Source organism: Varanus komodoensis, unplaced genomic scaffold (assembly GCF_004798865.1).
Source record: "Varanus komodoensis strain SLA01 unplaced genomic scaffold, ASM479886v1 scaffold15, whole genome shotgun sequence".
NCBI classification, from domain to species: domain Eukaryota; kingdom Metazoa; phylum Chordata; class Lepidosauria; order Squamata; family Varanidae; genus Varanus; species Varanus komodoensis.
In genome coordinates, this window is record NW_025335440.1 from 19,497,072 (window position 1) to 19,524,891 (window position 27,820).

The 27,820-nt window shown below is 42.2% G+C and overlaps 1 protein-coding gene across 2 annotated transcripts in view; it reads left to right on the forward strand.

Annotated features, from left to right (window-relative positions):
- Positions 1-4,043: 4,043 nt before the first annotated feature.
- The window catches only part of ITGB1 (integrin subunit beta 1), a 42,420-nt gene continuing 18,643 nt past the window's right edge, over positions 4,044-27,820 (forward strand). The window contains exons 1-7 of one of the 2 annotated variants that reach the window (XM_044424655.1): positions 4,044-4,340; positions 15,332-15,401; positions 15,979-16,064; positions 20,956-21,175; positions 24,247-24,417; positions 25,234-25,472; positions 26,456-26,611. In XM_044424655.1, coding sequence (XP_044280590.1) covers positions 4,332-4,340; positions 15,332-15,401; positions 15,979-16,064; positions 20,956-21,175; positions 24,247-24,417; positions 25,234-25,472; positions 26,456-26,611 — 951 coding nt within the window. In that variant the 5' untranslated portion in view covers positions 4,044-4,331. The remainder of the gene's footprint in view (positions 4,341-15,331; positions 15,402-15,978; positions 16,065-20,955; positions 21,176-24,246; positions 24,418-25,233; positions 25,473-26,455; positions 26,612-27,820) is intronic. The other variant, XM_044424656.1, reaches the window with a different exon arrangement.

Sequence of the window (27,820 nt, forward strand, 5' to 3'; positions counted from 1 at the left end):
CCAGCAAGTCCAAAAACATCTCCGAGCGAGAGAGCCACCACCTCCTTGCCTGCGCAGCAAGCACGCATGGGGGCAGCGAACGGTGGCGCGGGCCGGATGGATGGCCATGGCGGGCGGATCCGTCCCGTGGGCCGTAGTTTGAGGACCCATGCAGTACACCATCTCCTTCAGAGAACAAATGCTGTTTTGTAAGATGGTTCCTTTGCACCGGATGGCTGGGGCCAGCATCAACCACTGCATGCCAACTGAGGTAGTGCAATGGACTTTGCACCTGGCATTTCTCATATATGACTGTTGTGGGCAGGTGGCTAGACTTTTGATAACAGACTTATTGTTGCTCCGGTCAGTTTTATTGCTTGTTTGCCCATGGCGGTTTGTACCAAAGAGAACAGCAAAAGCGCAGAGACACTCCTGGAAGGTCTAACAGGTTATTAGGTAATGATAGACCTGGGTTTAAACATTAAACAGCTCATTCTATAACTGTTTGCTATGATTTCTTCAACTGCTAAACCAGCTTGGATCACAACCTTACTAAAATTTATTTTTGTATATGGTTACAGTGATTAACATGCATTTCTAAAGATCCATGAATGAAGGCAAAATTTTAAGGTGTTATTCCTGAAAGCTTTTAAGGCCATTTTACAGGATGTTGTGCATGTAATTTTGAATAATTTATGATAGCAATTAAGCAGTGCTCCTTTCTGTGGAAGCCCATCTACACGTCAGCCAGCTCCTATTCAGTCTGCCCTTGTGTTCTCTGAAGTCATATCATTTTCCTTTGCTTACAGAAACGTAGTGACTATAAATTAGAAGCTACTACAGGAGGACAAGCATTTTTTTAAGTGGAGAAGAAAGCAGGAAAAGGGTTATATTTTCACAAGCATTGTGCATGGAATTATTCCTGTGATTACTTTGTATGTTACTAAAACCAAAAAGGAACCTGTTAGCTTGTTGATGTTAAAGTGTTGCTGCTGGTGGAACAATTTAGGTGTGAACAATTCTCTCTTTAGCTTGTGGTGAAGTGTTCCCCTTTCTTTAGTGCAAATGACTCAGTTTGCAAACACAGCAACCTGTGGGTTAAACAAAATCATGGGCTGCTCCAAACAAGTGGGGTGAGCAGTTGTGTTTCAGATCTGGGTAATTCTTTCCCCAACAGCCAACTATTATGCTAAATCAGGCAGAGGATCCATAGTGCAGCAGTAGCGGGCAGGCGCCAGGAAGCGCCCCCCTCCCACAAACCCATGCTTTGTTTAAATGTGTGCCATTGCTTTAGGGTTTTTTTTTTCCCTTAAATATCTTTGTTGTGGGAATTTGTCTTCTGAATTAAGGGGAAGGTTCTTTCTTACATGCCTGTCAGTTCACAGTGTGTTACATCACATTTCAGTCTCTGTGGAACAGTTAGAGCATCCCTGCAGCTGACCTGTCCCCCACTCTTGTCTGATGTAAGAGTGAACTGGGAGGGGGGGGATCAGCAGACCAAGCTGAGGTGGGGGGATAGTAACAACAAGCCATGTCTATTTGGAGCAGTTTATAATCCATCACTTGCGAAGCAGGAGGGTTCAGATGATACACTAAGGCACCCATAACCCTGGTGGCTTAGCATGTTGTGTGAACCCAGCTGCCCTGGGCTGAGCTACTTAGGGGCTCTCGCTGTGCTCAACCAATGACCACAGTAGTACTGAGGGAAGCAGGGGTGGCCACTGCCAAATGTGGGTCATTTGGGGGTCTGTCATCTGCTTCCCAGCCACATACTGCTCCTGGGATCAGCAGAAGCATGGGGTGGGGAACCCTGGTGGAGGCACAAACCACCATTGTTGAAGCTCAGGGCAAGGGCATCACCACGGAGAGCATCCCCTCCACTTAGCAAGCTGCTCACAGGTGCGTCTCAGTGCAGCCACTGCACATGGCCTTGCATGGGGAAGCACCCCTCTGCCTCAGCCCCCCCCCCCCCCGCTTGCAGCACTGCCTGCAGGCATCACAACTGGCCCCTCCCAAAGAGGCCCAGCCAAACATTCAGCTCCTCCCCACTGCCTGCAAGCCCAGTGGTCACAGGCATGGGAGGGAGAGGGTGCTTTCAGGGAGGGCTTTTCAGAAGGCCTGGCTAAATGTCCCACCCTTGCCCACAGCTACAATCACAGCTGGACAAGGCTGTTTCTCCCCAGCTTTTGGACAGAGGCATGTGCCCCTTCCAAGCCTTACTGGGCTGGCCTGGAGTCTGACACAGGAGCCCCCCCCCCCCCCCCGCAGCTGAGCACTAGTTCCTCCAGGTGATGGGAAGAAAGGAGGGCTTCCCCCCATCCCTCCTCAAGCAGGCAGGGAAAGGGAAATGCAGGGGGGCAGTGCTAAGCCATTAGGCTTGCCTTTCTCTTGGGGGAGTGGTGACAGGTGGGACCCAGGAAGTAGGTCCAAATGGTTAGTTCCTCGACCATCCATCACCAGCACACCATCTCTCAGGCCCCCAAAGGGGTCTGAGCAAGCAGCACATGGTGGACACAGGTGTATCCCACGCTCTTGCCCATGCTGGGGGAAGCAGGTGACTGTCCAAACTAGCTAGCAATGACCTATAAAGCCCTAAATGGCTTGAGTCCTGGATACCTGAAGGAGCACCTTCTCCCCTATGTGCCGTCCCACCCCTTGAGGTGTGAGTCAGAGGCCCTCCTCCAGGAGCCCTCCTTGAAAGAGCTCAAGAGGGTGGCTACCCGGAGGGCCTTCTCTGTGGTGGTGCCCCGATTGTGGAACACACTCCTCAGAGAGGTTCACCTGGGGCTAATGCTTCTTTCCTTTCAGGCAAAACCCTTTTTATTCTCCCAGTATTTTCATTGTTAACCTGTTTTATTTAGTGGTTTTATATTTTAACATTGGATACTGTGCAACTGTTACTCTATTTCTATTTTATTAATCTGTTGTAAACTGTCCGGAGATGTCTGTGATGGGATGGTATAGAAAAGTTTTAAATGAACAAATAAACAAAATGCTAATTGTTTTCAGCTAGAGCACCTTAGACCAGGTGGCAACTCCTTTCTGCTGCTATGTAGCCTTTTGGCTTCACCTTAACATGTTATCTGGATGCAGACAATGTGTTAAGCTACCAAAGCTTTGATACACCCAACAAGCCATGGCTACTTGGAATGGCTTATACACCTCCTTCCAGGAAGCTGGGGGTTTCAGATGACACATTAAGCCCCCAGTGGCTTAACATGTTGTGTGAACCTAGTCACTGCCTGCTACAGTAAACAATACGACAGTAGACAATACGATGTAAGTTCCATTTAGCAGGATCTGACACATGACTAAGCTATCCTAAAGCAAGATAAGTCACCGAGAGGAAGTTTGGTTATCTGCATGGGCTGTGTGTGTTCTTTTTAGAGCATTTTTCCAAGGAAAGTTTGTTTTTCTCTATGGCACAATGAAATAGCATGGTTTATAACAGGGCTCGCATGAGGCTAATTGCTAGTGTTCTGAACATGTGCAGATTGCCTTTCTGCGTGCTGCTGGACAGGACAGCACCAGTTTACAAGGAGGAAAAAAAGAAAGCAATTCCCGGGAAAATTTCGCCTCTTTGAGCACAGGAACTTCTTCCGAGGTGGGGCTTTTCTGGAAGGCGGTTACAGTCGTTCTGCTCTTACTTAAGGACCTAACGCTACTCTCAAAGTGACTCCAGCTACACGATCCTTAATCTCAGATTACACAGATTTACATGACTGCAGCCTTAATTCGGGCAAGCTGGGAGGGAAGCGAGCTTCAGTACACGATTCGATACTTGGGAGTAAACTCCACTTAAGCACATGTCTTACTTCCGAAGAAAAATACATAGAGTTTTGCTGTGAACTGTGGAAATTTTGGCCAGCCGACGTGGGCAAGGCTGGGCTGCTCCTCCGCAACTCATCGCGCAGGCAACGGGCTTGGCAGGCCCCGATTACCCAACTTGGAGCACAAGAGAAAGAGGCGGAGCAGCTCGGAGGCAGGGAGGGGAAGCCCCTCTTTACTCAGAGGCTAGACAAGCCTTCAGGCCCAGCTCCGCACCCTGCACGCTCCGCCCCAGCCTGACGGCAGCAGGGAGGAATGCGTTTCCGGAGGCGCACAGGGAACAAGGCGCTGTTGGGGCCCGGTCGCCGCCACCATACGGTGGAAATAGCAGCCGTCGGCCAGAGGCGAGAGCGGGGGAACGGGGCTCCGCCACCCCGCCGAGGCCAAGACGGGGCTCCCCTGCGCCGTAACCGCGCCAGGGACAAGGCGCCGCTAAGAGAGCGAACCGGAGCGAGAGTGGGCTCCCGCCCCGCCAGCAACTTCTTCTCCGAGCCCCGGCCGGGGGCATTCGCAGAGCCTCTGCCATGGCGCAGGTAAGGGGCGAGGGGCGAGTCCGCGCCGCAAGGCGAACGGCTGCGAGGCTAGCCGGCGCGGGTTTCCCTCCGCGCCGCCTTTTGTTTCGGTCTCGCCCGATTTCGTGGACCGTGCGTGCTGGAAAGAGGGCGGGGAGGGGTCTGGGCAGGCGAGGAGGAGACCCCGGTCCCTTGCGGGGCAGGTTGGAAGGCGTGCTGAGGGCCCGGGCAGAAGCCGCAAGTTCAAGGCGTGCCTGCTCCGACGGGCGCAGAGCGGGATCTGGCGGCGCGGCGGGTGGGCGTGGCTAGGTCCGTCCTTCTTGGAAGAAGTTAATAAAACCCATCTCAATCCTTGCACGGGAGTAGGCCTGCCTGTTGTGACTTACACAACGGAAGTACCATAGCGGCGCTCAAGGCTGTGTTAACCTTTAACGGTGCTGCATGATTATGCGCGGGAGGAAGAAGGAGAGAAAGAGCAAACACTCCGGTGCGGACTTTGTGGTGGAGTTCATGGTGACTCTGGAGGAGAATCGAAAATTGTATTTGTCAATGCACGAGAGAAGGGACAGGAAATGGCAGTCCTATCTTTTCCTGTAGAACAGTTAAAGTCAGGCTTTGTCTGACTTAACTTGTAATTGCGTTTGTGAGCTTTGGTGGAACTTGAAGCCCTGCCTGTATTTATGTGCAAGTTCCATTAAACATGTACTTTTGAACAAAGAAAATAAAGGGGCTGAGTGTTTACTTAGAACTGGTGCCTAGCTTAGAAGCTGCTTTGGTTAAACGTTCAGTTAAGCCTTAATGCAGATGTTGTGACCAATTATGTGCGAACTTACCAGGGAATAAATTTTAACAAGTTCATCCATGCTTATTTCTGACTTAAGTATGCTTGCAGCTTAAACCTTGAGATGTGTGTGCATTTTCTATTTTCTGGAGAAGTGATACTGGATATTACCACCGTAATATCTTCTATGGAAAAGGTTTTTCACTTCTTTTGCTTACATACTTCTTTATGAGTCCAAAGTAATTAATCACAGTGTGCAGTGCTGTGTCTTTGCCAACACTTTATGTGTCCTTATACGGACTTTCTACTGTTCTGCTCTTTCTCCCCTTTCAAACCTCCCACCTGCAATGGCTGAGTAATAATTGGTTATATTTTCACTCTGAATGCTTTTCTATGTGGTTTCCTTTCTCTGTAACACAGAAAGCTATTTTGAGTAAGGAGTTTAGAGAGTTGTTAGCCACAGGGCTCCTCTGAAGTAGACACAGGAATGTGAAGGCTGAGCAGAAATTCCCCACCCCAGGCCAGTGCCTCCACTGTAGTATTGCTGTTCCTTCTGAAATATCACACTGATACTGATTTCTTTGTTGGTTAAGGGAACAATCCAACAGGGATGCCTGCAATACCCCCCCCCCCAAACTCAGAGGATTGCAGGCATCCTGTCCCGGGCATGACAAGTGTGAAGGTGAAGATCACCCCGGGCATTTTCTGCCCTGCGAAAGTTTTATGCTTATGAGGAGGACAGGCTGAGGTTCTGCTCGGATATATCTCATCCTGGTAAAGCTTCACTACTTTGCTGTCTGCCCCCTGGACTCTAGGAACAGCTCTGAAGTTGGCCTTTTAACTTTGGTTTTGCAGCCAGTGCAGAAGGAACTGGGCCAGTTAGAAGAGCTGAGGATGGTGCTCTGAATTTGGTGCTCTGGCAGCAACCCCAGTGTATTTCTGAGGTCAGAGTTGGGACTCCTGATTTCCTGTGGCTGGGCAGTGTAGCCTGGCTATAGAATTGCACCCTAAGCAGATTAATTTAGCAGTCTTAGGCATACTGACTTTGGAGTAAATATTGCAGAACTCTTGACTCTGAGGGAAAACATATTATTTCAAACACTTGAATTCAATCTTTCTCTCTTTGCTCCCAGGTCATCTTATGCTTGGACAGCGTAATGGTATAAAACAAAAGATAAACAATCATAATGTGCACAGCATTGAGAGGGTAATTACTTCTGGAACCGCCTTCAGTGGCATCAAAATCCTCAGCAAAACCAAATAGGGCTGGAATTTAGAGCTGCCATCCTCAGATGCACAAATATAGTACCATCTGCACTGCCATGCTCAGCTGTGAAGCTTACCCAGTGACCCTGGGCTTCTGTGTTGTAATCCTCAAATTGTTTTACTGATGTCTTAATTGTAGGTTAAAATACCTGCTCCCTGCCTTGATAAGATGGAAGGCAGATTGCAAGCTTCTCTAAAGCTGTGACCCTCTGGGTCAGCGGTTCCCAAACTGTGTTGCACGGAACCCTAGGGTTCCACAAAAGCCTCATAGTGTTTCCACAAAAAATCTGAAAAATAAAATTTAAAACAAATTTCAAAATGAAACCACACAAGACCAATTATTCGATTGTCAGTTGGTGCCCAAGCAGCGAACAAGGAGATGCATCGCATCATGTGGCCCTAGGACACTCTTGTGTAGTCGGGAATAATTGAAAGAATTCATTTGGGATATTACCATATAGTCACTTTATTCATTCGTTATATTTAGAAAGTTTTCTCTTTATTTGCAGACTTGTTACATTATGCAGAGCACCCAGGCAATAGGAGCAGTTGAAAGAAGGAAGAACATTGTGGGTTCACAATGCTTAGTAAAAATCAGGGATAGCGTTAGAATTCCATGGGGGGGAAATGTCTTCACACCAAAAAAATTTGGTAACCGCTGCTCTGGGTATTCCTAAGTTTTTCTTTTCTCAGGCTGGAAAGAGAAGTTTGTCCCTGGAGGTGGAAAATGTATATATATATGAATTCATGATGTGGAAGTTGAAGGGAAGGGAAGGGTAGAAAATAACAGCATTGGGAGTGAGTATAATTATTTTAAGGAACATGTGTGGGATGATCCTTGATAGCATAAAGGTGATGTTTTTAGTATTTCAGTAATACAGCTTTTTAAAGTTAGAATGCATTTTCTGGAGGGGATAGAATATTTATGCCATACGCTGCATTTGTTTTGTGAGTGCACCATAGGTTTCGCTGAATATTCAAACAAGTATGTGACCTTGTTGTGATCTTGTACTGACCTATCAGAGGGTTCTCCTATTCTGATATGAGGGGTATCGTGAGAGGGCACTATAAAGCCCTGTTATTTTCTGTGTTTGGCTCTTAAATAAGTTACAGCATGAATTTCACATTCCAGTCTTCCTGACAAATGTGAGTCTAAAACAAGCCAGGAAAATATGGGGGCTTTCAGTCACAGCACCAAATCATGTTTTAACATTAGAAGAACGGACAGGCATAAGTCTTGAGCTTGTGTGCATCTAACTTTCTCATATCCTGTAATTAAAAACTTGTGATCCTGGTTTAATTTCCTAGTCAATATCTGGGGAAAGTTCTGTTTTGCTCATAACTGTCAATTGCACACTAGGAACTGAACCCATTTCTCAAAATCTGATTTGTATTAAACATTATTGACAGGTGTCATGGAACAGCAAACTAGTTTGTTGCTGACCCATGATGGGAACCTTCTAATTCCCATGCATAAGGGAAGAAGTACAAAGTGTGCAGAAGCTCAAGCTTGTGCTTGGTCATTGTTGTAATGCTAATGGTTTAGTGTTGCATTTGTTCCTTATGTCTTCCATTTGAGAACATTTGCAGAATGCATGATAGACATCTTATATATCGGTCTGGATGCTATTAAGCTATTTGGAATTGCACCCTAACATTCCTAAATTACACCGTGTATCTTAGAAGTAGCATAGAGAGAGATTTTTGTTACCTTGAAGATTAATTTATTAATGCATTATGTTTTATAGACAAACCCTATTTCCATTTATCATGTCTAAAATGCAAAAGTCCTGTTCAGATAATATATTGTGCCTAAAATAACCATATCTGTCAGTATGAGGAGAAATGAGCAAAGATAATTATTGCAGATTAAGATCATAAGGGGACTCTTCATAGGAATGAACTCCAGCAAAGTCACATTGACTCTTATGCACTTGAATTTAATATGTGATATTTTAAGTTTAATGAATTGTGAAAGGCTCACGTAGAGCTTGATGATAGAACTGGGTTAAGCACAATACAGTCTGTGCTTAATAGGTATGGTGGATTGCTTTATAGTTTGGTCTTGCATTTTCCTTGTCTACAGCATGTCTACAAGTTTCTCACTGCTTTAGGTTGAAAGATGGCTATAAGAATTATGATGTCTTCTGTTCCTTTGAAGACATGCCAAGAGAATTTGCAAGCATTATTTATAAATAGATGACAAGAGTGCCACTAAACAAAATGTTGTGGTGTATTGCCCTGCATGATTCATGGAACTGTATGGTGATCCAGATGATGATATCTTCAAACTTGTAGTCTCTCCATGTTTTCCCACCACGTCATCTTTTCTCTTGTCACAGAAAGTCTGTTTAGAAGGAAAAGACAGATTAGTAGTGCTAGATGACCTCCATCTAGAAACAGCACAATTAAAATAATTGTGGGATTTAGCCAGTGACTTCTCTGAAGTGTGGCTTGTCTCCACCGTTTTAACAATCCATCCCTGCATTGCCAATGAAATGATGAAGCAAAGAGATATTGGCTTCCACAGAGTGCCTTAATTGTTGAACTGACAGCTAAAATACGATTTATATAAGGGACTTGTTTGAAATTCCTCTTTTAGTCATTATGCTACACACTGTATTGTATGTACATGTAATGAGAACTCAGCTTCCTTCATTTTGGATGTAAAATCAGGAGTAAACTGCATGAAATAATACTTTATGCATGAAATTATTTAGTAGAATAAATTTGCATTTGAATAATTACATCTCCGTTTACTATTCACAGATATTCAAAGCATTTTTGCACATGTATGCAATACTTCTGCTTCTTCATGAGCTAAGAAGGAGCCTTTAATTGAACAAAATAGGAAGCTTTTTCATTACCAAGTTCAAAACCCTGGATATTAAACTGTGGCTTGCTCCCACTGTCATAATAGCTCAAATGTTTAAAATCGTCTGGACTATTGTGGACCCATACATACTGGTTGTACGACACAATATGCAAATGAAGAGCTCTGGCTTGTCTCCCTTGACAAATCAATGCTGAGTCCAGCTGTGACTTGTCAGAGGAGAAAGAAGACTGTCCCTTGTTCACACAGTCCAACAAACAACCCACTGTCAGAATGTCCCTGGTTTGTTTAACTTCTCCTGCTTGCAGCAAATCAGGCTTATGTTTTTAAGGGTACATTCCTTGTGTGAGAGAGACACACACAAAATTGTACAATTTCTAGTATGCTCCAGCCAGCCTGGCTGGCAAAGAGGATATTGGCAACTGTGAGACATTTTTCTGTCTAAACATTTCCAAGATTGTACACTAAGTTAACTTCATTTCCTAGTTTATTCCAAGGGGAAACCATTATTAATTAGTTGCTTCTTGAATTCCTTGTGGATTGTGCAAAGGGAAGAGTGAAGAGATTCCATGCACAAGAAATGTGTGCCTCTCTTGACTTAATAGGCTGAAATATGATCAGCTGAACTGTCTCTAAAACTGGTGGTAATGGTTGGACCCTAGTGAGGGCATGCCACAAGAGTGCTTCTCTAATCAGCTGCAGAAAACCTTGAACTCAAGTTTTTAAGGCCAGCAGAGTTTGCCTTGGAACCTTTTCATGAATGTAGTTTGGGTTGAAGGTAAAATATCTAGCAAGGAAAGTAAATAGATGGTCTATTCTAAAGTGACAGTAAAATAAGTCAATCCAGAAATATTTTCCAGAAAGTCCAAGGCATGGTGTTGAAACTTTATGTCATAGGTCCCAATCCATAAGCATCCACCTACACAGTGATAAACAGATGACTCATTCGTGTGTCACAAAAGGTTATTTCATGGAAATGATTAAGCAACCCTTTCTATGACAGCAAATACTTATTTATCAGTGAGTGTTTAAGAAGTTATGGGCAGTAACTAGAGATCTTCTAAACAGAGGTGATTTGGAGATGTAAACAGCCTGGTTCAGATGTGACAGGAAGTCACAGTTTCCTGCTATGAATGAGTGCTGGCAAGCCTTGGGCTCTGGCACCTCTCTCTCCTTTTTCTCACAACCAGCAACTGGCTTCCAAATTAACTAGAACAGCAGGTACCCAACCATTTTGGCACCACGGATGCAAGGCAATTTTTCCTCAGACCAGAGAAGAGAATGGTTTTGGGATGATTCAAGTGCGTTACATTTATTGTGCATTTTATTTATATTATTATTACACTGTAATATACATGAAATAATTATGCAACTCACCATGCTGCAGAGCCGGTGGGAGCTGTTAGGAGCCAGGCTGCAAGGCGGGGGTGGCCAGCGGGCAGGTGGGCGAGGCTTCGTCTGTGCTTGTGGCCCCTCTCTGGCTCTGGTGGCACCGCCTTAGCTCCACCTCGGGTATTCGGACATTGGGTGCTCATGGAGAGTGTGCAGCCTGGATCCCTCGCATGTGTGGTTTGCAGGGGGGCGTGCTCCTCATCAGGACCTGGTAAGAGCGCTGTGCCCCACCCCAGCCCTGGCAGTTCTGCGGTGGACTGCCTGTGCATGTGCTGTTCGCTGCAGAGCTCACACTGGGTTGCAGTAGCAGGACCTGGGAACTCCTTGTGAGGGTCTGTGCTGGTGGTCGGGGGTGGGGGTGGGGCTGGCAGTGGCACTGGGAAGCGGTTCCAGCTGTGGGCCGCAGCTTCAGCTCACTTGCCCACCACTCACCTCCTGCTGTGTGGCCCGTTTCCTAACAGGCCATGGACCAGTAGCGGTCTGTGGCCCGGTGACCTGACCTGATCCCTGGAACACCTGCAGCGGAGACGTGCTTTGCTTAAATGAAAAACAAACCAGACTCAAATTGTAGTTTTCGGGTGTTTGCTTCTTCGCTAATGGGCCAGTTGGTGATGACAGCTGACCCAGAAATGTGACTTGCTGTGTAGGGGATGGCAGAAGGGAATAAAGCTTGTTGCAAAGAGAAAGTCATGTTCAGCTGAATCCTGAATAGGAACCATCCACTGTCACACTTTTGGGAGGGTCCCCTTGTGTTTTTATGAATGCTTTTGGAAGGAGTGTTATTGGGAGCGGGTCCTCTGCCAGCCTTGCACTGATCTATAGGCAGATTTGTTACCCGATTGATTGGTTTATTTATGTTTCAGATGTATTAGTATTTTATCGTTCTAGCGTAAAACATTTCTAAGATCTGTGGGTTTACTTTAAAGCATATATAATCTGAGTTAAAATGCCATCCTTGAAGCAAGTTTTTCAGGTGCTGAACAGACCACAGTTACATATATTCTTAGTTATCTTACTGCAAATCATCTTATTAGGAATGTCTCAGACTTACATCCCTGACTCTGATGTTAATTATCCATGTATGGGAAGTATTTTCTATCAGACACTTTATAGATGGCAGGCCATCCATGACTGTCATGAGATGCACGTTTTTAATGTTAGTTATATACCACATTAATTGTTAATTTCCTGCAAATAATAAAGTGTGTATCGTTTGAAATGGAAATGCTGGGTCCAGGGAGCTCCACAGACTCATGTAAGGCTCCATTGAATTATTTCTTTCATTTTATTGAAAAGTGTCAGGAAATCTCTGAATTGCACAATGGAAGAATGTACACTTGGATCCACAAGAAAGACACCATACTTTCACCTCAGGAGTTTATTGACAAGGTCCCACAAGAACTGCTCTGACATAGACAAATAGAACAGTACTGCCAGGTAACCAGTATACCTGACTAAGTTCCCTGAGCATACGCAGAATATTTTAGGGGTCACATACACAGTAGCTGGGGTGATGATGAGGAAAGAATGGGTACGTTGCAAGGAACTGACACTGCAGGCACTGACAGAACAATGCAGAGTGAACAGCAGAGAGGATGTTGTACAAGGTTGCAGTGATATGGTGTGATTGGCAAAGTGTGGGTTCTGACATTCAGGGAGGGATGATTGTATCAGAACAGAAAATGTCTATTCAGCATTGCTTCCTGCAGCCAGTGAGCTGGCCAGACACATTGTTTTAACTTTAACTGCACAGAAGCTGAGAGGATTGGGGCCATTTTTCCTGGGGAAGGAACTAGGAAGGAAAACCCCTGCAAATAGGGAAGGGGAGAGAGGACACTCCTGCCAGAAGCAAAAGCATATCTTTTTATTTGAGGAATTTTTGATATGGAATGCCCCAACAAGACTATCCCAGAAGCATTGTAGTTTTGCAAAATGAAGCCAGCTTTCGCTGTACAACTCAAAAGCTGATGACAATATGTATGCAATTATAAAAATGGCTCATAAACTATTTCATGACTGTCAGAGCATGTTAAAACACATGTAAACATTCTCTTTACCACTGAGCATCCATTGGTTCTTTGGTGGGGGCACTTAAAAAGCCAGAGTGCTAAAGGAATGTCAGCTTTCATCTTTTGGAAAAAAAAAAAAAAAGCAGGAAATGATACTTTGTAAAATTGGGCAAACTTTTCTATTTCAGTTTGAATAAGTCTAGTCAACATGCTTCTATGATGATTACCATTTTGCTCTGCTTTAAAAATGCAAATCCTAGCTACCTTGGCTTCTGAAAAGCCTGGTCTGTTTTGGCAGTGGTGATTGGAAAATCCACCTGTCATTTAAATGCTCAAATTGTATGGTTCTTGTGCCTGTGATTGACCTCACTTGTCACAGGAATAATCTTTTCCAACCCCACCTTCCAAAAAACCCACAAATACTCAGAACCCATTACCTGTTCCTAACAGTTATAGCTTGTTAATGTGGCATGAGGAGTCTATGGAAAGCAATATGCCTTTTAATAGTTCTCAATTATCTAGTGCTTTCTAGATGCTGAGAGTACACCACAGATACAACACTTGCAAACTGTACAGTGTCCCCGAGATGTAGGTTGGATGATTTTCTTACATTGCAGATGAGAGGCACGGAGGAGTTCTCAGAGTTTTGCTTAAGGACTCTTCAGGGCTGAAGCGAGATTTGATCTAGGGATGCCTTAGTTAATAGCTTAGAGAGCAGCCCTTGGTAATTTGAAATGGTTACTTTTAGATTATTATAGTATATAAGAGACAGTGATACCATATATATATATATAGCCATCGTTTGATAACTAGATACTAGTTTCAATTGTGTGAACCATTGCATTCTCTAAGTTTACATAAACGGCATTAGCTTTAACATATTGGTCTTATTTTAGGTCTGCCTTTAAATTAACATATAGCGTGCATTTTGGGATCTCCACCACTTTTGGAGAAGCATTAGTTTACTGCAGGAATATGGAAAGCAGTGCACAGAATTTAATGTATTGCCAGTAGATGGAATGGGTGACAGGCTGGTTAGGTGGTAAATCTGCTTTGAGAGCTAACAGTTCCGTGAATTTTTAAGTTTAATCAGCTACTCAAATGAGCTAAAGTTGGTCTTGGGAAGTGATTTAGGACTGTTAAATGTGTGTTTGTTTTACATGGTTATGGGGGACATGCAGCTGAATGTGAGGATTAACTCCATTGTGGAGTCTCATGTTGAGACAAAGTCAACAGCTGGCTCTGATTAATACTGTGTCTAAGAAAAAGTCTATAAACCAGTATAACAATATTTACTGTAATGGGGGAAGAGGAGCAGCAGAACCTGTTTGTTTCACAGAAGTCCATATTCATGTCACTGCATGATTGTAATGCAATGTGATCAGCGAGATAGGAAGATCTGTTGGAATGATGGTAACCTGTGGATCAAACTGATCGCTCACTCAGACTGTTTGGAACTGCAGCTCTCAAAGCTGTTTGTAAGTTCTACATGTCAGAGTCAGGCATATGAGACGAGCTCAAGTCTTCCATTTGTTTGGTCCCTTGCTCTTCTCTTAAAGGCATGAGGATGAAAAAGTAATGAACTTGTTATAGAAGTTCAGAGGAAGCATAGTTTGCTCTTCGGTCTTCTTTTCTCCAACTCACCTGAACGGGGGATGCACATTTCCTTTGAGAGATGTTGATACAATTGGGGCATGAATTCTGTATCTCCCCATTATGTAGTGAGAACCATGGAAGTGTGGGAAAATGAAACGTGAGCCATGCAAGCTTATCCCCACACTGATCCTTAAGTAACTTCAGATGAGATGTTCATAAGCTTGGCTGAAAGTGAGACTCTTTTTCTCATGCAGAGTTCCTTCTCATATTCAGACACGGACAGTTTTGCCTCATAATTATATCTTCAAGGAAAAATAATATCCATTTTCCTTCTTTGCTTATGGCACAGGTCCTGTGGGGAAACATATCACCAGTGCTCTGTTGAAAATGGCAAGAAGTGGTCCAGGTTACCAGAGGCAGATCTAGGGTTGCATTGGATCCACTGGGTCCCCTCCTTTTCCCTATAATGGGAAAAGTATACTGGCTCAGGAAAAAGATAAAAACAAAGGGAGGGATATGAGGAGAGATTCTTTTCCTGCCTAGCAGGACTTTACATTAGTGGTTTGTCTGTCAGGTTATCCATCTGCTAGTCCTGTTGGATTGCTGTGCCCCTGTTCTTACGCCAAAATAGGTGTTCTTTGGTTACTACAACTATACACTGCTGCTTGTATAGACGTAGCATATAAATATTGTAAATACTTACGTTACAATTGTATACAACACAATGTGGTGGTGCTGTGAAAAGACTTCTTATGTATTTTCCAGTTATATTGAATACTTCTGTTCTAGCAAGATTTTAAAGTTGTATAAACCATATCAAAGGTGTAGGCAAACTCACAGATAAAATGAAAGGAAAAAATAGCTTGTATACACATGCATATGTGATGCTTTCCTCTGTTTAGATCAGTTTTTAGATCTTCTAAATTTGTTGTACCTTGTTAATGTAGCATTCACTCAATTAAAAATATGTTTAAAAGCCATTGTAGAAATAATACATATTTTTAAATGCATTTGAGAGAACTGTTTTTTGCAACATAGTGCAAACAACAAATATGAGCTCATATTCACTTTAGGTATGAAGCAGAAAGGAGAGAATGCACACAACCAATTCAATTATTTACATTTTATTTCCCAGGCAAATTTCAAGTTTCTCCTCTGGGCTGGATTATTAAGCTGCCTCATAGTATGTGGATTTACCCAACAAGGTAAATGGAACAGTTTCAGGATCTCAGTATGTACAATTTCCAGTTATCCCTGGAGATGAAATTGAGCTGGACCAGTACCCACTTTAACAAAGTGCAGGCTACTTGGAGGATAGTGAGTTGTAATGAAATTGTAGTCCTGTTAAGGAGGATTCCTTTGAAATTCCATGCATTTCTTATACTTCTAAGCAAAAAAATCCATGAAGCCTTTCCATTTCAGTGAAATAGGTGAAAGTGGGGTCCCATTAATGCATCTTTCCACCATATGTTCATGCAATGAAATAGTTGTCTTCCCATACCTCCCTTGCCCCGTATCTTGTCTATATGGGTAATGTCTGGCATTTAAACCTGCTTTAATTCCTGGACTAATTGTGGGCAGAGAAGGCAGATGCTTGGTACATAAGACAACCGTTTTTCCTCTGGGCACCGAGCATCTGTGGAATTGATTTTTAAGAAGAAAAGTAATATTAATTAATTATTAGTTTGAACTATACTTTCAGACAGCTAATTCTAATTTAAATTGGTTGTGTGGCACCGACAGTTCTAAAAAAAATAACTTGTTTGTATTTTTTATATATAGGAGGGAACAATTGTATAAAAGCCAATGCAAAATCATGTGCAGATTGTATACAAGCTGGACCAAATTGTGGATGGTGCACAAATAGAGTAAGTATTTTTTTATTTTCTGCAACTCAGTATTTGTACCTATTCTTATGCATTTAACAAGACTGATGATTTATCTGCTGATAAATAAAATAGATGCAATTTCAACCTATGGAGATTTTTGATTAACATGTGACTCTAGAAAGTTCAGAGGGGATGAAAACAATCCATTTGTAGTTAAAATCTTGACAGACGTGATGTGGGTAGAACAGGGTTGAGGTCCACGCTCCAGCGGGAGAGGGACAGGAGCACACAGAGTGGTTAGTTGCTTCACACTCAGGCTTCACACACAGGGTGCCGGAAGGCTCCTGAGGTCAGGATTCAGCCAGTACTTTCCTTCATGGGTAAAGCAAAGGAGGAACAAAGCTGGCTGTCCACTTGGTGGGACCAGCCATGACCACGGGCCTCAGAGGGCTCCTGAACGTGCTGCCAGAATGCACTTTGTTTTCGGTCTTGTGCAGTGAAAGTGAAGGAGGGGTAAGGCCGGCTCCCTGGCCACAGTGCTTGGCAGCTGGTACTTCAGCCAGGGACCCTATTACTTCAGAGAGCCTATGGGGAGGCCCGGAAGTATTCTAGACCCTGAACTCTAGTTAGAACAATCTTTTATGAATTTAGTTTCTTAACCTTACCATAAGGGCTAAGGCAAGACAAACGGACAATCTTGACAGGCTGTAGAAATGGTGGCCCTTACTGAAGAAGCTAGCAAAGATAATTAATCAGCTAATCCCCTACTTGTTTTAATGATCCAGAGAGTTCCTTTTGCAAGTCCCAGTGTATGTGTAGGAGCTATTGAGAGAGAGTTTATTTTTGATTGATCTGGATGCTGGTGAGACCTCATTTTCAAATCCGCACTCAGACTACAGCAATTATTCAGTGATCTTTGGCCATTACACTCAATGGCCTCTTTCTTTAAAAGATGATGGGTTGTTGTGCATGAGTGGATATGGGCTGTCGTTGGCTAACTGCTGGGTTGTTTAGCCCTTAAATAGCGCAGTGATCTCATTTGTACATCACATTGCATAGCCCATGAAGGAGCTATGAGTTGTACTATAAAGGTCATGAGTTGTACTATAAAGTGGAACACTGTAGGAAGTGCACCCGTTTGTGTGCAGCAACCCAACAGTTTCTAAACAAGCAGGGCCATTGAAATGAATGGACCTTAGGTTAGTTATAGCTAACTTAAATCCCATTGTTTCAATGCATCCACTTGAAGTTAAGTTTGGATTCAGTGCAATAACTTATTGATTTGACTTTTTATTGAGTCCCTTGAGTCACCTGGAATATTTTCCCAAAGTATCCACCATCTTTCAGGAGATACTTGTTAAGGAGCAGGCTGTGGTCTGAAGGAGGGTTACAACAGCCTTGCCAGGTGCACAGAAAACCATGCTCAGACCTTTTAAACGCAACCAGTGACAGGTCTGTAGGAAATTATTGTACAACCTTATTCCATGGTTAAAAAAAATCTTGGCTGTCTAATTTTCCAATAGAATAAGTACCATACTTGAAAAAAACCCAGGCCTTTATGGGAGCAGGGACAGAATTTTGACTCTCACATAATTGGAAAATACTCTGTTCTTTTCAGGATTCCTGTTTTTGTCGTGTTTACTTGAAAACATTACCTTTTATTTTATCAGACAATAGATCTTTTTCAGTCTTGCATTAGAGCCTTACTGCTTTTATAACTGAAGTAGAATAGAGGCAGAGAGGCTAAAGAGCCAAGGCTCAAGTGACATGTGAAGGCAGCATGCCGGATTGTGTCTCAGTGCCTAAAATACACACGACAAATGAAATGGAACAAGACTGCAGAGAGAATCCAGAAGAAAATCTTATTTTTGACTGAAGAGTGCCTTTGTGAGTCTTTGAGTTGGGTGCTTAAACTTGCACAAAGAATGCAAACATCTATTTTACAGAGCCCTGTTGGGCGCTACTCAGGTTTCCTGAATTTTTTGAAGACACAAATAGCAGCTGAGTCTCATACAGACAAAATTGAATCTCTTTCTTACCTGTGTGTGCCCTCCTGCAGAAGCTGCCCATTTTCTAGCTCCTCAGTAGAGATTTCCTGACTTCCATACAAATTACCTATTACGGAGCATGCTGCAACTGTGCTCCAGTTGTCTCCGCCCCCAATTCCTCTGCTTTCCAACTGCAAGAATAATGGAAATATCTGGCACAAGCAGCCTGTATCTGTAAATAGCTAAGTTCATGCTGAAGTTTTGCCACATGGCCGCTGCACATCATGTGGGTGAGGAGGACAGGAGCACATTGTACATGTGGTTGATTTTTGTGGCTGAGATGGTCTGCAGTTTCTTGAACCCCAGGTGAAAAGACAGGAGAACGCAAGGTAGTTACTACTTGCATATAGACAAATGGCTGAAGAGACAATTTCCCAAAGTGACAAACACTGACCCTAGAAGAAATAGCTAGTCATAACTGAGGAGCAGGTGTGTTGGTAAGCGACTTTTAGAAAATCAGGAATTGGTTTAGCTGAATGAATAATAAATTGTATGGGCAATCTCCTTAGCTTTTGTCTTCCTTGGATAACTGCAAAGATGTTTTCTTCTCTTCTCCTTCCACCTCCACAGAAAGGGTTCCCTCATAGTTATTTAAAAATCATTCCTCTCTGGAGTCTCTCTGTCTGGATTTAATTATACTCTCTTGGTGACATTACAAGGACAGTAACTTTAGAGGCAGATAAAAGCGGGTGGGCAGAGTAACGTTGTATTTTATGCACATTTTAAATCTAAATTGAATTCTGAAATCTCCAAAGCTGTGATAGTTAGGTCCTAAACCTGCTGCCATAGAGCTGGTACATTTTCTGTGTCGGCAGAACTATCTCAGCCTGTGATAGGGCTAGAACCTGGCTTCATACTGTGTTTTTGTACAGAGGTACAAAAACAAATTTTAACCTGTAGTTTGAAATTGCATGAAACACAGGTTTCATAGTCTGGGCCTCACAGAGTTGCTAAGAAGGTTGCTGCTTTTACCAGAAAGTAAAAAAATGGATGCAGGGTTACATTCATGGCAGAAAATGTGGAGCTTAATTTGGTCACGTTGCTTCCGTTTCTTATTGATGTTAAACCATCTTTTCCATGCAAAGGCACCCATGCATGTATGTAAAAGTGATAAAGAGTAAGAACTTCCTGCTACAATATATAGTGGTAGCTGTTTAGAGGTGTGTGCGTGTTGGGGGGCTTCACAAGCAAAATGCCACTTAATGGCTCTTGAAGTCTTGCTCTATTAAACCAGCAGGCAGCGCCACTCCCAGTTCCATTCTGGTCTTGGGCAAGCTCTTTGTAAATGCTGCCTCAGGATCCTGGCTGGTGAGTTCGCATCGCCTGAGGCTTCCTTCTTGGGCAGAGCAAGTTGCTGTTCCTTTAAAATTGGACCATGGCTCAGAGGTAGAGGCCGTACCTTGCATGCAGAAGGTCCCTGGCTCAGTCAGGTGCCAGCTCATGGCAAGGGCCACTCTGACTGAGACAATAGAAGGATGCTGCCAGTTCAGGGAGCGAATGCTGGGGTGGAGGTACAAATAATTTGATGGAACCTCAAGCAGGTTCGTTCATTCCTGTCAAGATTTCCACTGTGCTTTATTTTTTTCACACAGATATGGAGCCTTGGCACCTCTCAAACTTCACAAGTGTGCATGCATCTTTTCAGGGGCCAGTGCTCCCTTGAAGGACCCTGTCTCCTCCCTAATGCCCTTTAGACCTGCTGCGATGGTGCACAAAAATGTTCTTGGCTGTAGTCATGCTGACAGTAGTCAGCTGCAGGGTATCTCTGCAGTGCATAGGCTCCTAACCCACCATCACTCTGTACGGTTTCATCTTCCTCTTGAGCTCCAGGCTAAATGATTGCTTGCAGGCTATCGTTTCTGACAAGAGGTAGCCCCAACTGGACTGTCTTTCTCTCCATGATATCTCTGCAGTCCAGTTCTTGCTGCATCACCTCTGACCTCCTGGCATAAGCCCAGCCTGCTTCTGCCTTAGCATTTCTGCTCTGCAAGTCCCACTCATGGGAGTGGGAGACACTTACTTGGCCTTCAGTTTTCTGTAGATGCTGGTCCCTGATCTACTTCTAGCTCCTTTCCAGAGGCCCTTGCAGCTTCCTTGGGTTAGAGCCCCACCTGCACTTATCTCCAGTCTTCTTCAGGGTTTCCATGTTCTGGGCTCATACCTTATCTTTGTCCTTACCTCAGTGTCCTTACCTAACCAGGTAATACCTTCAGAATCTTCCAAGCCCCACTCTTCCCTAGGTTCCTTAAAGCATAAAATTCTAAATACTGCTAATATTCCTATTAACCATTATAATAATGGCAGAACATTGCTTGAAAAGCTGCAGAAAATGGAATACATACCATTTATAATGGAAAACTGAGGGAGGGCATAGTCCTATATGGTTTTAGAGAGAATTAAGTCCTAAATTTGTAGCATGACTCAGGTGGCGAATACTGGAAATTTTAGGATTGAGTTCTGTCCTAACTTGCACAGGACAGTGCCTTTAATTTACATTAACTGTGGCCAAGATGCAGCTGAGGTGGGGTGGCAGTGGTGGGGTAGTGATGATTGCCATGGCACAAGAAAAACCCCATTGGGAAGCAACCGAACATTAGAACAACAGTGCAGTCGGATATAAAAATCAGTAGCTATATGCAGTAAGAGGCAGCAGAACACATCTCTTCTCTCATGAAAATACCCATCTACTGAAGCAGATGCTTTTTCTCCATCAAATCTAGCAGTGCATGCATTTAAAAGCTAAAATCAGATTTATTTGGGATTTTAAATGATATTTTATGACATTTTGGCTATATCTAAAATGAAGCAAGGAAGTAGTATATAGTTGGAATCAATGTGTATATCATAAAGTATTTTGACTCTGATCTTATTTACTTTGTTAGACCTTCTTACAAGAAGGAGAATCCACTGCAGCACGGTGCAATGATTTGGAAGTTTTAAGGACTAAATGTCCTCTAGATGAAATAGAAAATCCAAGAGGCTCCCAGGAAATGCAAAAAAATAAGGAAGTGACAAATCGTGTCAAAGGGGCTGCTGAGAATCTTAGACCTGAAGAAATTACCCAGATTCAACCACAACAAGTACTATTAAAGCTGCGGATAGGTAAGGATGTTAGTAATGCCTTACTGCCACGGTTTCTGCTATTCATAATAGCCATGCTTTCAAGATTTTTTAAAAATAATTTCTTTTAGTACAGCCCCAAGGAGTGTTATGGGGAAAATCAAGAAAACTGTAGTCCATCCATTAATCATTTTGCTGGGTTGACGGTATTAGCTTGTGAGATTGCTTTGAAATATTTACTCATTTGTAGTCATTTGCTGTTTCAACCATGTATTTATTTTTTATGTTTGTGAAGACTCAAGGCTTAGACTGATGTATGTTGCCTTGAACAATTTTAAGCAAAAGGGTGATTCAAGTGTATTTTGATAGGCATACTTGTGCTTGAATGAAGTTGCTTCATTCAGAAGATAACTATGAAGCTCTTTGACCAGTCTTCATTAAGTGTGGAGTTCTATATTTCCTAGAATGTTGGAATTTGTTCAACAATTTTGGACCAAGTGCAAACAGCCAAAGATTAATTTAGGACAATAGTTCCTTATCTTTCTTTACAATGGATCTGCTGTGGAACTACTCAAATGAAATACAGACCATGTGCATTACACAGGGTGGTAGTTTGGAAGTAACTTGAGAAGGGATAGAAGGTAACAGTGGTAGTGATGGTGATAAAATCCAAAATATCACACAATATCTAGAAAAAGTAAAGATTGATAAAGATTATTTTTGTCATGTACCATACTTAACGATGTCTTAGTGAAGTGATAAAGCTTTTTGCAGGTAGCAGTGTACAACAGTGTTCCACCATCTGCATCAGCTCCTCTCTCAGTCACCCCCTCCATGTGCCTCAGAGAACCAGTCAGAGTACATTTTATAGAAAGATTACATGATGTATAGATGTTATGAGCCAAAAAAATCTCTGTTGCTTAGACCTGATAGACATTCTGCACTTGTGACCCGTAAGAGTTCTAAGAAATGGCCTGTAAGTTTGTTGCCTAACCAAACACTGGCTTTTTAAGGGCATATAGAAGGGAATTCTTGCCTTCTTTTCCATGGATTTTCTAAGAATCTTTCAGAAATGGTAGCAAAAGGAGAAACATAAAAAAGCTATGTGTACTATAGCTTGTTAACTGCTCAGAGCTTTCAGGATGGAATAAATTATCAATATCTGAATGTTCCTTTATTTCTCCTTTCCTTCACATCAGGTTCAATACATACAGGAGAAGCTTCTAAAAAATGGTTAGTTGCCTTGTATGGTACAGAAGAAAGCCTGTTGTGGTCAGAGGCTGCTTGCTAGCACTGTGAGATGAAACCACATGTGCATATATTAATAAACAAGTTGTGGAAATGTTTCACAGCTGTTCAAGCAGCTTTAGTGCTATGCTTTAAGAAGAAACAAAATTTACCCATGTTGATATGGTTGGAGTTTATGTTAAGTATAAACATGTTTCTATGTTAATTAAGGTGTCAGTGAAGAGAAATTGATCACCACTTTTCAGTTAGGATGCAGAAAAATAGAAGATCAAGTTAGATAAACAAGAAATTGGGTATTTTAAACAGACAGGCCCCACATCAAATCGAGGACATTTTTCTCCCTTCATTTCACTTGCAAGGGATAAAAACTTAACAAACACTGTTTCATGAAGGATGAATTTGCACTCAAGATTCAGGCATTGGTTTATTCTTAAATAGTGGTTTGACTTTTTGAGTATTCTTCTGAAGAAATATGCCATCTCCATGGCACCTTTGTGGTTTGAACTTCCTGTTTTGCTGCTCTATAATTTCAAGGCAGATCAAATATTTAAAGGCTTCCTTTCACTAGTACACTTGCAAATGGTTTAAAATCTTTTTATTGATAAGTAAGATAATCAAGCAATGTATTAATGTTACAAGAGTTGTGTACAAGTGTGCCCTTCTATTTATGGAAAGCTTTTCAATCCTGCAAAAGCTTGTACAAAGTAAGGAGAAATTATTGCAAATTCCCACTTTCCCCTGCAGTTTCCTGTGCTACCATTACACCTGAAATATATGTGGGGCTATACAGGTGGTTGGAGAGAGGTGGGGAGATCACCATTCCTTTCCTTCATTTCAGGGAAGTCTCTGATAGCTCAAAGAGCCTTCCACAACTGGATACAATCCCATAGCCAATTTGTATTTGTGCATATCTCTGAGAGAAACAGTGTTAAAAAGGCTGTCTGTGATGATTCAGTGAGGTGATAAGTGGAAATAGTTTACTGTTAGAAGATTATGCAGCAAGTAACTAAAAGAGGAGGCAGATATGAAGATGATTGTTAATGGAAGCAGCAAGTGTGAATGAGAACTCCTGACAATGGTTGTACAATGGAAGAATATTTAAGAAGTGGTTCTTAGAAAATTTGCAGTTTAGGAGTTAGCTCTCCTAAAGCAGGATATTTTGCATTAAATGGATTTGCAAAGCAAGAAGCAGTCAGTGGATTCTGTGTATCAATGAATAGTGATAATCATTTCACTGAGGATTTCATTACTAGCCAGAATGTTTTCAGTGAACTGCTCATCTCTAGCTGATTTGCTTCACTCTCTGCAGCTTCTAAAGGTGTAGATATGGTTGTCCCAAAGCATTTCCTTCATGTATTGTGGAATGTGCTCCCCAGAGAGGTTTGCCTGGTGCCGAGTTTATATTCTTTTTGGCACCAGGTTAAAACCTTTAAATGGTATTTTAAAAAATAGTATTTTAATTGTTTTTAACAGTTGCTTTTGATTGATTTGATTTGTTTGATTTATTTTTATTTATTGTATTATGTATTGTTTATTGATTGTTTTTATTGAGATTTGTATTATTGTTATTTATATTGATATTTTTGTAAGCCATCCTGAGGCTGTAGCAAAGAATGGCATATAGATGATGATGATGTATCTTTATGTCTGACCACTCTGAACAAATTAACCTCCCTGTGCTAGGTGACAAACTGGAAATTTGAAAGGTCTAGAAACTAGTTAACTTCTTTGCTTCAAGATTTTTTTTTTTCTATTTTATACCTATTTTGGGATAGAAGAACTCTCATAGGCAAGGCATCATATTGTCAACATATATGCTCTGTGCTGTATTATGGAATCTTGACTCTTCTTTCCCATTGAATTAGGAGAACCACAGGTATTTTCATTAAAATTTAAGAGAGCTGAAGATTATCCCATTGACCTTTATTACCTTATGGATCTCTCCTACTCCATGAAAGATGACTTGGAGAATGTTAAAAGTCTTGGAACTTCTCTGATGACTAAAATGAAGAATATAACTTCAGATTTTCGAATAGGTAGGAATTTTATTTGTAAAGATGACAGAGAAAATAACGAGTTCCATTTTTAATATAATATACAGTATAATATGCATGAGTTCTGAAATGTAAACATTATTTTAGCGCCAAATCCTATGCATGCTAAGGCAGAAAAAAACTAATTTCCACTTGCAGGACATTAGATGCTTATCAGAGGGTTGATGCAAAGAACATATTTAAATTGGCAGGTTAAAAATAATCTTTGACCATTTAAATATAAGAATCATGAAGCATTTCCAAAATACAGGATAACATATTCTGGTGATTTTCTGTTAGTATTTTGTGTAGATTCAATTAATCATGGACAATGGGAATGTGGCCTTTGAGAATCTCCATGAAGGTGGGGAAAAAAGTAACACAATTAGTCCTTTAACAAGGATTGAAGGTTACCTTGTTGCATAATTTTGATTTTTTGTAAGCACAGTCCAGGTTTATAGCACTCCTTCCTGGGTAGTTTCCATGTTGTACTGGGATAAAGTGTATGCACGCACAGGCTTGCATATATCAGAATCCTGTATAGCAGCCTAAGAGGCTTCTTGATGTTTCAAAGAATGAATAGAAGATATTTGATTTGACCTTTATTAAGAAAAGCATCAGTCCCCTCTGAACATTTCCTCCTTAATATCCCTTCTTCTAGCCCAAACTTTCTGTGGTTTCTAGATGGGAGAGGGTTTTTTAAGGGAGGAACATAATATATCCAGTTGCTTCCCTGCTTTTGTCACAGCACTTTCTAGTGCACTGAGAACCACAGAACTAGAGAATCTCATTCTTTTTTCCTCTTTTTTTCCCTCTTAGGTTTTGGATCTTTTGTTGAAAAAACTGTAATGCCTTATATCAGTACCACCCCTGCCAAATTAAAGAACCCCTGTACAGGTGATGTGAACTGTACAAGTCCTTTTAGCTACAAAAATGTTCTCAACTTTACCAGCGATGGAAGTCTGTTCAATAAACTTGTGGGAGAACAACAAATTTCTGGCAATTTGGATTCTCCAGAAGGTGGTTTTGATGCAATAATGCAGGTTGCTGTTTGTGGTGTAAGTGTGTGTTCATTTATTCTGGCTATTACTCTTAAGTGTATTTGAGTTATATCCCAGTTGTTGTCTTTCACTTAAAATGATTCCATTACATTACTTGTAGACACACAAAAATGTTTATTTTTCTTCTTGGAAGTAGATGTTGAGATAAAGTGATATATTCCTTGTGTTCGCTTTACCATTAGTACAAAATATAACTGGTATGCAGGCAATGCAATCCAGTGTTGCTGCTTGTAACCAGACTCTGAGGATTATGATTGTCTGATGTGCTGCAGAGGGAATGTGGAGGAAAGATCACTTTCTGCTCCTCATGCTGCCCAAAATACTTAGTTGTCTAGTGTTTGGCCTTGAAGTGCAAGAAGATGAGACTGAGGCACTGCCAGAATACTTTGAGCGCAGGTTGTTTCTTTTCCTCTAGACGCCCGCTTCACTAAAGATACTAATAAAGACCCTAGAGCAGGGCTCTGAGTCAAGTGGCATGATGGCTGGTGGTCGAGTGAGAGTAGTACATTACAGATGACTTTGAGCAGTCAAGTGGTGGTGGTGGTGGTGGTTTTTCTGTTGGGAGTTTGTTTGTTTTTTTTACGGAGGGGGGGACACAACCCTCTCTCCAATCTTAGTCTGAGGATTTCTGAGTCAGAAGGGATTCAGTAGCAAATGGTACATTGTCATTTCTGTATGCCTCACAATCTCTTTGAATCATGCCAGTAACAGCTGCCTCCTAGAGCCACTGCATCCCGGAAGTGAGTTCAAAATGTTTGTGCTGGAAGTAGCTTCTTCCTGCTCTACTATTTTAAATAATTGAAGTACACCCGACATGTTTGCTGTACTGGCTATAGAGAAGCTGTACCTTCATGCAAAAAGTACATAGCAGTTCTGATCACTTATTTTTCATTGGTGTCTGCTCTCAAATTCTTTCATTATATGTACTGGCTTTAAATTACATTGGAAAGAACTTTAATAAAATATTCTTTCTTCTCAAGTCAAAAATTGGATGGAGAAATGTCACGCGTCTGTTGGTGTTTTCCACGGATGCTGGATTCCATTTTGCTGGAGATGGGAAACTTGGAGGAATTGTGCTACCCAATGATGGACAATGTCATTTAAATAATAATATGTACACAATGAGCCATTATTATGTAAGTATGTTTAATAGGAACTTAAATAATGGGGGTGTTTGTATGTTTATATGTACAACCTTTTGGATTAATGTGTTTTGTTAAGAGTTAGTTCACATTTTCCAGTATGGCATAGTGGTTAGAGTGTTGGACTGGCCACATGGGAGATCTGGGTTCTAGTCCCGCTCAGCCATGCAGTTCACTTTGGCCCAACCGCAGGCTCTCAGCCTAACCTACTTCAGAAAGTTATTGTGAAGATAAAATTGAGCTATGTAAAGGCAGAATATAAATGCAATGTAATAAAAATAAGGTCCTAAATGCTGTAAATGTGCAGTTGTCAAGAAACACACCCTTAAGAAATACATTATTTTAGCACTGATCATATGCTATCCTATACTGTGGTAGGTTCCAGCTTCATCAATGCTTTGGAACTTCTTGGGTGTTCATGGCAGAATGGTGGACCTAAGTTCTCAAATCAGTACCTTGAATTGGGCTCAGTAATGTGCAGGTGGTTGGTGCAAGTGGACAGGAACTGGTTTTATATGTTCAGGCTTTCAAATCCGTGAAACGATCTGCAGCTAAAGCTTGCATTCCATGTTAAAAGTACTCTTCTTCCTGCAGGATTGAGCATGCCCAGGAAAAGGCCTTACAAACCCCTAGAGGATAAAATGGGCTGCAGAACATGTGTTTCTATGAAAAACAGTAGCCATGCCATCGCACTCCTAGAGCACTGCCTGTGCTAGTGAAGCTTTAGAGACTGAGTGCCCAAACTGCAACCCAAAACCCACTTATTTATTGCCAACACTACAATAAAACCTGAAAACTGAGGTTTTAGTTTAGAAAAAACAACTCACAGCCAGTCCACGCAAATATATATATATATCCTTGGCAGCACATGGACCAGCCATGCGAAAGCTTGGATGAGTCGCGGCTAATAAGATGCGGCTTGTGATGTCATTGCCTGGCGCCGCTACTCCTTTCCAAGCATGCACATGGCCCCTATGTGCGCCGTTATCCGATGCTCAGCTGCTGGGGCGATGCTGGGGTGACTTGGCTTGTGTGCTGACAGAGAAGGTTCTGTGTGCCAGCTGTGGCACGCATGCCATAGGTTCGCAGCACTGCACTAGGCCTTCCTCAAGCCTGACACAAGAAATGGTTTCCCAGATGATGGTGTATCATTTCTGAGAAATAAAACAGTACCTGTCAAACTGCTGAAGGACACTTGGCATG